The sequence below is a fragment of the Eulemur rufifrons genome, chromosome 8 (genome assembly GCF_041146395.1).
Source record: "Eulemur rufifrons isolate Redbay chromosome 8, OSU_ERuf_1, whole genome shotgun sequence".
NCBI classification, from domain to species: Eukaryota; Metazoa; Chordata; class Mammalia; order Primates; family Lemuridae; genus Eulemur; species Eulemur rufifrons.
The window spans coordinates 2,768,483-2,784,307 of NC_090990.1; the positions used below are offsets into that span (position 1 = coordinate 2,768,483).

Sequence of the window (15,825 nt, forward strand, 5' to 3'; positions counted from 1 at the left end):
GCTCTTAGCACAAAGCCTGGCACTCGAAGGTGTGTACTGGTAGTTACAGCTAAATATATCAAGCGCCTGCGGTGGGCTGGATTGTGAATTAAAGCTCCTTTCTGTTCTTAAACAGCTGTCGGGCCCGCCTGCAGTGGCACAGCCCGTGAGCGCCGGCAGGTGCCCCGGCCCGACCCCCCCGGCTGACGGGCGTCTCTCCAGGGGCAGCAGTGCCCAGTTTTCAGCAGCGTGCCAGGGAATTGGGAAAGAAAACATAGTAATAAAAAATAGCAGTTGCCAAGCCTGCGAGGTTGCCAAGTGTTTCAAAGTTTAGGAACGGCTCAGCCTTTACGCTCCAGTGAGAGCCATGGCAATGAACTTTCTTAAGAAAAGTCTGGAAACAGTGAAGTAACTTGGTATTTCTTACATGACACGCCTCAAAGCCCTTTCTAGAAGATGCCTCATTTTAGGAAAGGAATTTAGTAGACTTCAGAAGAGGTCATTTCTCCACAAGAAAAGGTTTTCTTAACTAACGCTTCCAAAACTATTATACTAAAGGTAACTACTTTTCCCATTTAACCTTTTCCTAACAATTGTCTTGTTGTTTTAACATCTCAACTGGAAAAAAATGGAGCCAGAGCAAGCTCACACAGGAGCGTTCCCGCCTGTGGCGTGCTGGCAGGTTCCGCGTGCCGCACGCGCACCCCCTGGCAGAGGTGCAGTCCCATAAGCACGGCTCCAGCCTCTCGTGGCCCTCACTGTCCCCGGCACCTGCTCTGGAGCTGGCACAGGAAGCTCCATCTGCCTTTGCTGGGCAACGAGCCCCGTGAGGCAGGTGGTTTCAGCGTCATTTCCATTTTCTGACGAGATGGTCTCGTGGACGAAGCCCTCCTTCCCTCGCCCCAACCGCCTGGAGTGAGCTTAACTCGGCAAACACCTGCTGGGACCCTGCACAGGCTCAGCCGTGCCAGCTGGCGCACAAGAGCCAGAGGACCGGCATGACAGGTGGCAGCCTGTCCTAGCGGACCTGGAATGCCAGGCACAGGGCTCAGGCTGAACTTGGGCAGAGAAGCGGCAGGTCGGTCACTGGCATCTGAAGGCCATGAACGTTGCGGCGGTGTTGGGATGGGCTGGCGAGGGGTGACGGAGTCACAAGCCGGCCCTCTTGCTCCAGCAGGAGCGCGACGGGTCCCAGAGAATCTGGCGGGCAAACGGCGAGTCTGCTGCCTGCTCCAGCCGGGCTGGCCGGAGGGCGGCCGAGCCAGGCAGCTGCGTGTGAGGCCTTTCCCAGCCCTGGAAATGGCCCCTGTGTCTGTGAGTGTGGCTGAAACTCAGTTGTCTTCTGACCATCTGGGCCGATGTCGTGATGAGGAAAAGCTCCTGACATAGCTTCCTGGCGGACACCCCACCCGAGCGACAGCGGAGGCCACGGCCCACGGCCTGGCCCTCGGCAACACTGAACAGAGCTCAGGCTTCCGAGGGGCAGTTTCACAGCACGGAACCCCACCTGGTGCCACGCACGACGCCCAGGCGAGGTTTCGGTGCCCTCCAGCAGCTCCCCGGGCTCTGCTGAAGCCACCACACACCGTCCTCTGTCATGTGTGTGTCACCCCCGACTGGGGCAGCAGGATCTGGCCCTTGCGGCCTCCATCACGGTAGGGCTGACACGTGACGCTTGAGGAGAGCTTGGGACCAGGGCCTGCAGCTCAGCAGGCAAGTGCTGGTCTTGAGGGTATAAAGTGACTGCAGCTGAAGCACATAAGAAAGTCACACAGAACAGCAACGCCAACCTCCACTGTCCCCACAACGTTTCCGACACACTCGCCTGCATATCGTGGAGAACCCAGAGCCGCTGGGGACTGCGTCTCCCCAAACCCAGCCGGCCTCGCGCTGCATCTCCCCACACAGGAGCAAAGGAAGGACAGCGGAGCGGCCTTGGCCCTCTGCCCCTCGGAGCGGGAGACAGACCGTGGCAACCCTTCCCCGGAGCAGGACTGAGACCTCCCTCCCTGGGAACGACCAGCAGGCGCCCGGGCAGAGGGCACAAGCCGACAGCCCTGCACGGTGCTGCTCCCCTGGAAAACAACAAATGAGGTGTGACAGGGTCCACAGTCCCCGGGGGACACTGGCGCAGAAAGAGGCCAGACTCCACAACTGTCACTTCAGCCCGGCCCAAATCCCTTTAGATACAAAACAGGACGTTACCAAAGAAAGTGGCAACGACCCTCCATTCCCACCACGAAGCCAGCATGTTCCCAGAGGCCCCAGGCCAAGGCTGGGACGAGTGGGGGCCCGGGGGTCTCGCCAGCCTGTCGGTGCAGCTCGACACGGCAGCTCTTTGGGACAGTGAGAACCAGGCCAGCCCACCCAGCCTGCCCTCAGCCGAGCTGCTTAGGGAATCGATCCACGCAGAATGTTCTACCAGGAATTACGGCTTCTGAACATGAAGATCCCTTTTTCTGTGTCTTAAAAGACATGTAACCTTTCAGAAAGGAAAAGCCTCTGTCGAAGCAGTTCCTTACACAAGGTGCTCTGGATGTCTTTTAAGTTGCTAAATTAATTCCTTGAAAAAGTGCTTGACTAACTACAGTTCAAGATTTGTCCTGAAAATTCGTAATTCCTACCAACTGGGAACCTCTCTCCACCTCTCCCTGACCTCTCCCTTAAAATTACTCCTGGTGGTGGAAGGAATTGAGGGTGAAGAGTTTGGAGGGGAGGGTCCCCTTTCAATGGCTTCCTGGTTTCTAACAAACGTTGACTTTTCTTTCTTCGGGTGCTTTGCTGAACTTTGTGCAGAGAACATTTGCTGATTGGCGGATGTTGAGGAAGTTGAGTGGCTTTCTAGGAAGGTCTATTTCCTTTCTTAGTGGTTCTCAAAGGACACTCTGGGACAACTAAACAGACCTGCCCTACGCAAGAGAAGCGTGCTTTCCAAGGTGAATTTTGAATCTGTGTTTAACAACATGGCCCTAATCGTGGGAATTCACCCAGGCAGGAGTCCTAGCGAGGCCTGGGGTCACAGACACGGCGGGATCCTCCCTTTCCCAAGGCTCCTGCCACAGCTGCCAGTGACACTCAGAGCACATCCTGCTCAAGGCCTGTGGAGGACGAGCTAAAACACACAAAACCCACTTGTTCTGGGCAAATTCTAAAATGACATTGTGGTCTGTGTTTGTGGAAAACATCTATCAGTCAAGAAGGGACGCTGCCAAGTGCAGGGGGGCAATGCTGCAGACCGTGCTTCCTGCCCCCAAGGCCCCAGCCCAATGTGGGTAAACCTCACCTGCTCTCAGTAACGGCAGGGCGGCAGGTGACCCCCCTCATCCCACCCTCAGGACGTTGCTGCCCCAGCACGTGGTGTACAGGCACCAGCTGGGTCTGACAGGGGCCTGAGCTCTGGACGAGGCCTCGTGGCCCCCTGCGCCAGCTCTGGTGGGCAGGACGGCGAGGAGTCAAGCTTGCATTTCTTCTGCTTCCCCACCTCCCGGCACGGGGCTAGTCTCACCACACAGCACCTCCAAAGAGCTGCTCTCAGGAGGTGCTGTCTTCAGAATCAGCGCCGGGCTCTGGTGACTCGACACCACCCCCAGCCCCAGAGGAAGCGCCGCCTTCCGGGGGCTACGGGGCCTCATCCCAGGAGAGGAGACGCAAATAGAAACTACCACGTGTCAGGAGGGGACTTCGCTGTGTGTCTACAGATGAGCAGTAACACGAGATGAGCACAGTGAACTATACTTGCATGGGCCGCAGGGCCCAGCCTCCCAAATCTGCAAGTGCACCCCGGGGACAGCAGGCACTGTCTTGGGGTGGGGACCCAGTCACTAGGACTGGATTTCTACCATGGGGAAAACCAGCAAACACTGGCACTGCCGTGGGTGACGCAGGCGGGGCTGGCCAGGGTGGGGCTCCCACGCACTTCGCTGCCTTGGCTCTGCCATGGCCTAAATCACGGATTATTAATTCCTCCCCAGAATGAAACGTTCAGGCAACTGTGCGCACAGGATCTTCACAGAGCTTTGTGCGTGGGGCATTTTAAGAGAATGAGTCTACGTCAACCTTTAGGAATAGAAAGGCCCCGATCACGTGTGAGTTGCAGATGTTACCAGGCTGAAACACCAGCACTGGCCTCACAGCAAGGACAACGCAAAAAGCTTTGGCTCCCTGCTCCTTATGGTAGGTGGCCAGATAAGGCCCAGGCGGCTCTGGGGGTGAACGAAAAACAAACTGGACAGGGGACAAGAGTGGCTGCAGGGCCACCCCCTCATCTTTGTCAGAAGAGTTCTGTTACCTTTTCTGATCTTGTCGTGAAAATTGATGGCGTCCACGGAAGCCGTGACTATGTTGGTCTTGCAGTGGCGTGCGGCCACGATCCCCGCCACCTCATCCATGAGCTTCATGGTGACACCTGCAGAGAAAGGGGCATGTGACAGATAAGACATGCAGGAAGGGGAAACTATTTCATATCCTGGAAACAAGTCATAAAAACCCAGCCCTCCCCTTACCGACCCGCAAGGGCCGCAGCCAGCAGCAGCTGTGAGGATGCGCAGACGTGGCGTGCCCTAGCTTGTATTTACACGTGGCTTCCTCAGGAGCTTTTGGAAATGACCACACACTGATATACCAGGCCACTAACAAAATGGCAACCCTTTTCCTCTCCTGTATAGATATCTTATCTTGCCAAGAACGTTTTGTTACAACATCCACGGGGGTGGCTGCAATCAGAAAGTCAGATAATAACAAGTGCTGGCGAGGAGGTGGAGAAATCAGAACCCACATACTTAGCTGGTGAGAACGTAAGATGGTGCAGCTGCTTTGGAAATTGTTTGGAGTTTCTCCAAAAGCTAAACACAGAAGGACCACATGACCCAGCAATTCCACTCCTAGGTATATACCCAAGAGAAATAAAAACATATGTTCAACAGAAACTTACACACAGATTTTAAGCAGCATTTACACGTAACAGCCAGAAAGTGGAAATGATTCAGACGTCCGTGAACTGAGGGATGGATAAACAAAACGCAGCACATCCACACAACGGAACGATACATGCTATAATGGATGTTTTCAAGGATGGACCTTGAAAACATCATGCAAAGTGAAAGGAGCCAGACACCCAAGACCACATGCTGCACGATGCCATTTATATGAAATGTCCAGAACAGGCACATCTACAGAGACAGAGGCAGCTTGGCGGCTCCCTAGGGATAGGGGAGTAGGGGAAATGGGGGTGACTGCTGATGGGTGCAGGGCTTTTTAGAGCAATGAAAATGTTCTAAAGCTGACTGTAATGGTGGTTGCACAACTCTGTGAATATACCAACGAATCAATGACTTGAGCGCTTAAACAGGTGAATTGTGCAGTATGTGAACTGGAAGGACCCCGCAACGCCAAGGGGCCTGTAAGACGTCAGGCTGCAGACATCTGCCTTTGCTCAGCCCCCTTTCTGTGATGGGTCACTGCCACGCACATGCCAGTTCCCGCCGCCCAACTCTTATCCCCAGCGCAACACACATTCTTACTTCACTTTGAAAGTCAACCATTTTTGATCTACAAAAGGAGCAAAGTGATGTTGATAATGATCAACCTAATGGCTATCAGAAATTCTAGAAAGTGATGTGCATGCACCCTAGGATATAGAATGATTCCTAATAAACCCAGAGAGAGCCAAAAAACCAGACTCCATCCCACACGTGAGCAGCAGGCTCACATGGAGTTGTGCTTAGGGAGGGATTTGTAGGCTCTCACCCCTGTAGGGCCGGGGCAAGTGGCCAGCCAGGGCCCTCTGCTGTTCAAACTCCCCACCTCCGAGGGCCTGTCTTTTCAGGAGACACGAACCAGACGTCCTGTGCATGGCCTGTTCCCATCCTGACTCTACCAACTGGAAAAAAGTATGAGCAATTGGGGAAATCTGAACACTGGACACTCCATACTAAGGACTTACTAATCTACTTGCGAGGATGTGATAACGGTAGTGTAGGCGTTGAAAGTAAAAAGTTACACTTTAGACATAACGTCTGTGATTTGCTTCCAAACACTGCAGGGTGTGAGAGGTGAAGTGGGAACGGCAGGTGCGGCTGGTCGCTGAAGCCGGGAGAGGATCGGGGGCTCGGTGTGCTTTTCTCCCTGCTTGTGTACACTGGAGTGTGCCATGACAAAAAGTTTTTTAAAAATAGGTGTTCTTGATTTTTAAGGATTATGTTTTTGTTACCACTAAAAGAAGGTCCTACCACTAAATGATGGTAAGACGAGGGAGGAGGAGCGGGGGACAAGGTCAGAGTTAGCTGCACTTGCACCTGTTGTTTTAAAAGCACCTGCCACGACACTGGTGCACCTGCTCTGCTCAACCTGTGCATGGAGGAACCAGCAACCCCATTGTTCAAACTAACGACAGAGGCCCCAAGTCACACGGAGATCCAATCTAAAGAAAGAGCTCAAGTAAAATGGAAGGAAAACAGCTCTTTCGCAGAGGAAAGAGTCCTGGGCACCAGGTCTTATCCCCAGCAGAGGAGACGCAGCTGCAGGGAGGAGACGCAGCTGCCGGGAGGAGCGCTCACGGTCTGCGACAGGGGTCCTGCTTTGCTTTGTCTCCGCCTTGCCTTTGCAAGGAGTCTCTGTTGGGTTATTTTAAGTCATTACTGGACATAGACATGTGCAGCCTTGTCTAAGCCCAACACAAGATCTTCTGGTTTTCTAGGACATGTTTATGTTGGAATCAATGTTCAGAACTTAAAAAGTGGGCCAGGCTCAGTGGCTCATGCCTGTAATCCTAGCACTCTGGGAGGCCAAGGTGAGCGGATCATTTGAGCTCAGGAGTTCGAGACCAGCCTGAGCAAGAGCGAGACCCTGTCTCTACTAAAAAAAATAGAAAGAAATTATCTGGACAACTGAAAATATATAGAAAAAATTAGCTGGGCATGGTGGCGCATGCCTGTAGTTCCAGCTACTCGGGAGGCTGAGGCAGGAGGGTCGCTTGAGCCCAGGAGTTTGAGGTTGCTGTGAGCTAGGCTGACACCACGGCACTCTAGCCTGGCAACAGAGCAAGACTGTGTCTCAAAAAAAAAAAAAAAAAAAAAAAAAGAACTTAAAAAGTACCTACAATCTTGGTGAAAAGCAGAATTTGTGAAGAATAACTAGAACTTTTTTTTTTTTTTTTGAGACAGAGTCTCACTCTGTTGCCCGGGCTAGAGTGAGTGCCGTGGCGTCAGCCTAGCTCACAGCAACCTCAAACTCCTGGGCTTGGCCGGGCGCGGTGGCTCACGCCTGTAATCCTAGCACTCTGGGAGGCCGAGGTGGGCGGATCGTTTGAGCTCAGGAGTTCGAGACCAGCCTGAGCAAGAGCGAGACCCCATCTCTACTAAAAATAGAAAGAAATTATATGGACAGCTAAAAATATATATATAGAAAAAATTAGCCGGGCATGGTGGTGCATGCCTGTAGTCCCAGCTACTCGGGAGGCTGAGACAGGAGGATCGCTTGAGCTCAGGAGTTTGAGGTTGCTGTGAGCTAGGCTAACGCCATGGCACTCACTCTAGCCTGGGCAACAGAGTGAGACTCTGTCTCAAAAAAAAAAAAAAAAAAAAAACTCCTGGGCTTAAGCGATCCTACTGCCTCAGCCTCCCGAGTGGCTGGGACTACAGACATGTGCCACCATGCCCGGCTAATTTTTTGTATATATATTTTTAGTTGTCCATATAATTTCTTTCTATTTTTAGTAGAGACGGGGTCTCACTCTTGCTCAGGCTGGTCTCGAACTCCTGACCTCGAGCGATCCACCCGCCTCGGCCTCCCAGAGTGCTAGGATTACAGGCGTGAGCCACCGCGCCCGGCCTAACTAGAACTTTTTAATCAGTTCCTTCAAACTGAGGTTTTACCCCATTTATCCAAAACACCGGCTTGCGGGCACACACTCTGTGTCTGTCACCAGAAACACGGCAGGATGCACAGCGCGTGGCAGCCAAGGTGGGCTCTGCGCCCGCAGCAGACTGAGGGGAAACGTGCGTAGCCGGGGGAGTTCCTGGTGGGCAGATGCCCCCACTGGCCCTGCGTGGGCTCTGCATGGCTCCCCCAGACCACACGGCAGCACGCGTGACACGGATGCTGCACTGGGCGGGGCTGTGCCTCATTGTCCCTGTGACTCTCACCCCGTAGGGAGCCTGGCATTTGCTGCTCAGGAAATGGGTGCTGAATGAATGAGTTAATCAGCGACACACGTTGACTGACAGATGACAGTCACCCCAAGCAAGCAGGTCCTCCAGCGAAGTGCGAGGCTCTGTGTTGAGGCAACAGTGTGTCTCGACAGTCACAGGTGAGGGCAGGAAAGCTCATCCAGCCGCAGGAACCCAAAGCCAGGTCAGCCAGACGGCCGGTCGGGTTAGATATTCAAAATCACCTTGTGTGTGTTGACAGGGAGATTTATGGGGACAGCCTCCTCCAGCCCCAACAGCCAGCACGAAAATGCCTACACAGGAAGCCCACAGAGAGTGTTTAGGCCAGCTGCCAACCTGACGTGAAGCTACGTCACACCAATGACGGAAAAGGCCCAGCCTGGCCACCGGAGCTCATGGAACCGCAGTGCCCAGATCCAGGGCTGGGCATGGTCCCACCGTGTGTCCACTGTCAGATGATGGCCACACCTGGGGCTGCGTTCTAGGCACTGGGAACAGTGCTGAGTACGAGCAGTGGGAGAGCAGCAGGGGCGGTATCCAACACTGCCAGACAAGGAGGGCTCGAAGACCTGGGTCTGCCTCACAGGAAGGCCCGGGCAGCGGCCGGGAGGGCTCCGGGCTCTCGCAGGCTCTCATCCCGACAATCTTTGTCCACTTCAGTTACCTGCATCCTCCGGGGAGGCCACGGTAGGATCCCGGAGAAGTGACAGCAGGGTCAGTTTTAAGGCTCACTCAACAGAAAAACTTTCTGGGGGAAAAATTAGAACGGTCCAAAAACCTAGTGCGCGGCCCTGTAAAGGCGCGGGCCCCAACCCCGCCAGTGCTGACGCAGACGCGGTGCGATTGGAGCCGGAGGCAGAAACCCCGACGACGGGGACGGACCTGGCGGGAAACCTGCAGCTGGGCTCCAGCCACCTGAGTCTGTGTTTTCACAAATGGACCCTTTCGTGTGGCGCCAGTGGATTTGACAGAAACCAAGGGAAACTGCGGTCTGTGTGCAAACTTCTGGTGGTTTATGAGAGTCAAAGGAACTGATCGCGTAAGGGCGTCTGATCCTGGGACCCTGAGGTCAAATGGCCCCTGCAAAAGTGCGATCGGTGAAAATCCACGTGATCTCACGCCGTCATGACATGCTTGTACATATCCTTACCATGAGACACCTGTATCTACGAAGGTACACACTTACAATCAATGTGTCCACTGAGAAAACTACATTTTAAGGGAAAAACAAAAACAAAAACAGAAAATCTCAGTGCCTGATTCATAACTGCCGTTCCTGTTCCACTGCCCACCTGTGTCCCCGGCTTGGAGGCAGCCACCAGCCCTTGGACACTGGCACCGCCACCCCCCTATCACTTTCTTACGCTGTTATTTAAAATATCGAGAGCCCAAGTTTTCTCTAAAGTGCCTTTTTCCAGGCTCCTACTGAAAAGTCTCATCAACTTTCCCCCTGTAAGCACAGCGGGTGCTGCCAACATGGGGAAATAACTTAGCAGAATTACAGTCCGGCGCGGGCTGTCCTCATTTCCCAGCATTTGTAATTTAAAAGATGACAACAAAATTGTAGGATTTGCTGTCCTTGGAGACTGCACTCGTTTCAGGAATTATGGGAAGGGAAAAAAAACCAAGAATTGCTTGGCTACTAACGTATAAACATTAGGTACTAAAGATATTTTTAAATCTAACATTTAACTTGTTTACAGGTTTTTTGCTGCTGTATTGTTTTTAAGTATTGACAACTTGTCGACTGGCTTAAAAATAGAGGCTTCATTTCACGTTCCCGAGGCCCTGCTGGCGGACGGGGCAGACCCGCCAGCAAACCCAACGCGGCAGCTAACCGCGCAGAGCCCTCGCGCCGCTGTTTGCTCTGTGGGTGGCGATCTAGATGCCCCCATTTCTATATTTAATCCCAACTGATGGAGCGTGGGTGCCGGCCTCCTATATTAAGAAAACGATAGTAACTTCATCTTGTTTTAAATACCCCACCCTTGGGTAATTACAAGTGCTATCATAAGATCCAGTTGAGTGAGAGCCTCCAACACAGCCCTACAACCTGGCGCCTTTCTGAACTGGGACCAAGGGCAGAGGAATATTAACTGAGGTCATTAATAAGGATTATTTTTGGCAATTACACAAGGTAGTAAAGACGACGAGTTTCTAAAATAGTGATGGAACGTCAGAAGCGGGAATGCTGGTGACAGTCTCAGGCCGGGGCGCTGCAGGCCCGCAGAGACGAGGCCAGCGCTGCCCGACCACATTCCACTCCTCACATCCCACGGTCTGTATCAGGGAACGCGGGGAGGTCTCAGTCGCTTCCTGCCACTGCGAATCGGTGCTTCCAGTTTCCAAACAAAGCAGCAGAGAAAGTAGGGTGGCCAGAGTCACGTCCCCACTGCTGTGGAGGCCCCGGAGAGAGGCGGCGGCAGGTACACATGCACCCCTACGCCCACGCCAAGGACAGGCCAGCGGGAGGTGCAGCCGCAGCCTGGAACCACAAAAACAAGGTCGCTTCTTGGGAGGCCAAGAACCACTTCAGTGAGGCAACAGTTTCCTTCCAGGAGTCCAGACTGGCATCCAGGTGAGGCCAGTGTTGAAGAGTGTGTTCGCCAGACTGAATGGGAAACTGCTGCCAGAGGACAGCTGCCTTCCGTGCCCTTGAGGAACACAGCTAAAGGAGGCACAGGCTGCTCACGTGGCAGCAACGTGCATTCTCAAAGGAGAGGGGTGACGCACAGGCCCGCGGGGAGCCACCTGAGAGGAGGACCTGGTGTGGGCAGTAACAACTGAGTTCCTGGGACAGGTGCCTGCAGGTCCTCAGACGGGGGCGCCATGGACCCCAAACCCAGCCAAGTGGCGGGGTCCGGGGTTCTCGGGTTGACAGCGTCTTGGGGTTCAGGGTTGCAGTTGACTGGCCCCTGCCTCCCACCCCCCTGCAGAGTCTAGATGGACGTGAAGCTGCTCTCTGGAGCTCCGGCTGCAGAGAATGACATTGTCAAAAACTAAGATTCTTAGAAAGTGAGAACTGGAAGGAACAAAGCTGCACCCAGTGCCACCCTCAGCTTCCCAACAAAGAAAATCATGCCCCAAACCAGAACTGCTTGTCCCCCACTCGTGGCCCCACTAGAGCAGGAGACGGGCCCTGCCTGTGTGGTTCTCTCCGTCCTCCTCCCCCAGCTGAGGGCTGGGCACACTCTCCCACGCAGCAAGGGAGGTCACAGATTTGGAAAAGAGCATCTGTGCTTCCTGTCGTGTTTGTTAGTGAAAGTCAGCTCCTCCTGCAGGTGCAAAATATTGGCTTTTTCCTAACTGTCCCAAGAAGACCAAGCGAACAAGAGTGTCTTGGCAGGAGTGTCTCGGTGGAGGCCTCACTGCACCCACCTCTCGGTCCCCCAGGCCTGTGGCCCCCCAGACCTCCTCCTTCAGGCTCCGGCCTTAGCTGTGTAGTCCCCTGGGCTCGTGTCTGTTCCCTGGGCTGCTGGACATTCGTGTGGGTGTTTGCCACAGGAGGTCTGTCTCCTGACGTGTCTGCGGGGGCTGGGCTGTGTCTCACTCCACCGCCTCCCTGGCCTACGTGTGCCAGGTGCCCGGTGCCCACGTCAGACAGCGGCTGCCACGGGCTCCTGGCGGGCAGTGCACGAGCAGCCTGGCAAGCTCTCCGCGTGGGGCTGGCCCCGGGGGCCATCACAGTCTGCAGTCCTTCTCTCCACACTGGAAGCTTCTTCCACCTTCCCAGCTCGGTTACTCAGCTGCCGAGTGTCTGCTCCACACCAGGCCCCGTGCTAAGCAGGGACGAGGCAGAGAACAAAATGGACAGAAGTCCCTGCCACGTGAGCGCCCACTCTGGTCGGGGGCAAAGAGCCGGTGGGAAACACGCATCAAGTAGTGACAAGTTCTCTGGAACAAAAAGCAAGCAGGGTCGGGGCGGGGTGGGGGTCAGTCTGGTTTACAGAGTGCTCAGCAAGGGTCTCTGCTTTTCTCCAGACACCTGGAGGAGATGAGAGAGAGGCAGCCGCACAGGTGTCGGGGGACCCGGCAGTCGGAGCACAGGTGCAGAGCCCGCAGGCAAGAGTGTGTTCGGGCACCCCAGGGACATCGTGGGGCAGTGAGCAAGGGGAGAGAACGGAGGGAGGTGACCAGGTGGCGGGCGGGGAGGCCTCTGGGAAGACAAGATCATGGAGGGCTTGTGAGGGCAGCAGTGGCCAAAGCGAAAGCCACGCAGCTTCTGTTCAGAGAGCTGTGGAGCCACCGCAGGGCCCCGGGCAGACGGCCGCCTCAAGGCCCGTTTGAAAGGGTCGCTCGGCTGCAGTGTTGAGAAAAGACTGTTTGGGCACAGGAAGGAGGAAGAGCCAAGGGGAGGCCATTTCAGGGGTGACGGAGGAGCTGATGGTTTGGGGGAGACGGCCCAGGGGAGCTGCACGGACCGGCTGACAGATGAGATGGGGTGCACGCGCAAGGCCGAGGCTGCCCGTAGGAATTCTGGCCCAGTCTGCGGCAGGCGGCTAGGAGGGGCGCCGAGGAGCTCTGTGTCTACGCTGCACTGGGGAGGCTGGGGAGGTCCAGCCTGGAGCTATAAATACAAGAGCCAGGGGCCCCAGGTGGCACGGATGAGAGGAGCCCGGGGGAGGCAGTGCAGGGGTACAAGGATGGGGCACTGAGGTGCCGACGCAGCAGGAACAGCAAGGGGACAGAGGGGTGGCCAGGAGCAGGCCCTCCAGGCCACAGCCCCTCCCCCCAGCTCTGACTGCAGACAGCCAGAGGCGACCTGCGCGGGCTCCAGGGAGGCCGAGGAGAGGGCAGGAAGGGTGGCTGCAGGCAGCTCTCCTCCCAGAGATGCTGGGCTGAGAGGGGCGCAGGTGCACCTGGGGCCAAGCGCAAGGGCCGCTCTGCAGGGGAGGAGAAGACTGGCCTCTGCCGCTGGCCCAAGGGGACCAAGGACAGCTTGACAAGCAGAGCCCCAGTGACTGTGACTGATGAAAGGCTTTATGACAAGTCACGATGCCATTATCCTTTTCCAAAAGCAAGTTAACTGCAGAGCTGGGGAGCCCTCCACAAGGCCACCTGGGAAGCCGGGCCCCGGCACAGCCGGCACTTCCCCCCAGACCGTCCTGGACCATCAGAGCTTCGGGGGCTTATTTACTGATAACGTACTAGTAGACTCGAGACAGCGCAGGTAGGAAACAACTGTGTCCTGGACACTGTTTTCCACAGAGATGGCGCTGTGCCCGTTGACAGCCCATTGCAGTCACGGTCACCCCTGACCTGGGCTGGGGGAGCAGAAGTGATCGAAACACACCAGGCCCCCGACCTCGGCGGTGGAGGCAGAATCACCCCAGTTAAGGGGCTCAGTGACAACTTCACACCCACATTCTGCAAACCGAGTGCCAGAGACGGGCGTGCGCTCCCCTGCCAGGGGCCAGGAGTGGGGCGGCTGCCGGGAGGGGAGGCCACGGCTGTGAAGCCAGGTGCGGGCGAGCACACAGCCCAGGCGGCACAGAGGAGGGCAAAGGAGCCAGGGGCAGCTTGGCAGTCAGACAGGACGGTGGAGCCAGCTCCGATGCCCAAACGTCACAGGCTCTGTGGTCGTGAGGACCTGGGTCTGGGGGCTCGAGTGGGGCTGGGGGCACAGCTTGGGGATGTGGGGAGAGCGGGGGACCTGGAGTCCCCAGACGGAGACACGAAGTGGGCCACCCAGCCCCAGGCCTGTCTCTCTGTGGGTGGACTTTGACATTCTTTTTCCAGTTCCAACACTTGGGTATTTTTAATTTTTCTTTTTAAGTAACACAAGCTCAAAGTTAGCCACTTTTGCTCTGAAAACATCTTTAACCATCTCCCCAATTTTGACAGGAAGCTTCTCCTTTTTGTTATTTTCTAGATGATTCTAAGTCCAGATTTTACCTTTCCTTTGGCTGGTGGTTACCAGGGGGAGTGTGGCTTAATGTCCAGGTGGTTACATTCTTGTCACAGAGGCTTAGGCTCAGGGGGTCTCACTTTGGGGAACTTATAACTAAAATGCTCTTCGTGCCAAGCACGTGGTCACATTTTATAAATGCTCCACTGCCTACAGACCAGTTCCAGTCCTCCATGCAGGAGAACATTCTCTTTCTGTGTCTGTAATAATAAAACTAATGAAACAGAATAAAAATTACAAAAATAACCCTGATTAAGTATTTCCCACATGCCAGTTGCTCTCGTGTTATCTCATTTAACCCTCCCCCTCCAGGGCTCCCCTACGGAAAAGGAGACCCAGGCCCGGGGGGCTGACTTGGGGCGGCTGCTGAGCACGAGCCCCGGGGCGCCGTCCACACAGCGGCTTCAGGAGTTAGGAGAAGGATGAGTGTGCGGGGAAGTCAAGAGGGAGATCAGGTGCAAGGACCCGTCATCCTGGTGAGGACGCCAAGGGCTGCCAGAGCTCTGAGGGCACCGAGAGATACCAGCATATCTGTCAGGTGCCACTGGAGGCCACAACAGAGGCCACAGAGCGCAGAGAACTCATCGGAGACAAGGCGGAGTTGGGGGGAGGGCCCAGGACAGACCTGGGATGATACACTCACGGGCAGGTGAGAAAGGAGCAGGCAGAGACTGGGGAGACCCCCGGGGGCCTCACGTCAACATGCAGATGCCCGGGCCCAGCCCCCACCAGGCCACCCCGACACCCACCAGTGGGGCAGGAGGTGGATTCGGAGAGGGTGGTGGCCTGAAACCCCGGGAGAGGACGGCAGGGTGGTGGGTGTGCAATGCCCTCAAGAGGTCAAGGGAAGGAGGAGTGAAGACAGGGTCGCTCTGGCTGTGGAATCACCGGAACCAGCAGGGCACTGGTTACTGAAAGCACAGGTGCACGCAGCCCAGGCCTGCTGCAGTGCCCTCCAGGAGGAAGGCCTGGAACCTGCCTTCGACAAGCACCAGGACAGCTTCTGAGGACCAGACAAGTTCAGGAGACTGAGTCCCAGCTCTCTGCCACAAGCCCCGGCCTGTGCTTCCTGGGACCACGTGACATGAGCTAAGCAAACTCCTCAAGTTTGACCCCAAGGAGGCCACCTTGACCTCTGTCTCCGAGCAGAGCTGGTTTTTACTCAGAACCGACCTGACCGATGACGTTGGGCTTCCTTTCTAAGCCAGAGAACGGCCCCTCCCCTCCTCCCACTCAGCTCACGCTCTGAAGACCTGACAGAGGAAGTGGAGCAGCAACAGAACAACCCGGATCTTGCCCTGGGATGAGGGCCCGATTGGGTCCTGCCCAGGCTGGAACAAGAAAACGTGGCAGACACTCTCTGGGGTACTCATGGCACTGGGGCCAGCTGGCCCAGGTCCCCAGAGAAGCTGGTGCCCGGGGCAGGGGTGGCTGACCACCCAGAACAGAGTGGCCGCCGTCCCGGACGTTCAGTCCTCTACTAAAAGCTTCTCAACTCTCTTCTTTTCCCAGTTTCTGGGTCTTTCAAGGTATAATTAAAAGAGGATCACAATAATTAACTGTAGGAACAAGATTCTTCTTCTTCTAGCTTTTTTTTAAATAGCACAAAAAAGAGCCCTGGGCTGCCTACTCTAGGGTACCCAGGACGACGACAAGAAAGATTTCAGAACTGGAACTATTTTGAGAAGGAAGGAAATGCACTCTGTGGGCGCTACAGTCCAGGAAAGTTCCTTCCGGGACTCCCAGCCGTTTCCCTTCTCCAGGGTTACTGAC

The 15,825-nt window shown here is 55.4% G+C and overlaps 1 protein-coding gene across 3 annotated transcripts in view; it reads right to left on the reverse strand.

Annotated features, from left to right (window-relative positions):
• ACOT7 (acyl-CoA thioesterase 7) overlaps positions 1-15,825 on the reverse strand; it is a 102,062-nt gene that overhangs the window by 25,860 nt on the left and 60,377 nt on the right. For all 3 annotated transcript variants that reach the window (XM_069477283.1, XM_069477281.1, XM_069477282.1), the window contains exon 7: positions 4,268-4,384. In XM_069477283.1, the coding sequence (XP_069333384.1) occupies positions 4,268-4,384 (117 nt within the window). The remainder of the gene's footprint in view (positions 1-4,267; positions 4,385-15,825) is intronic.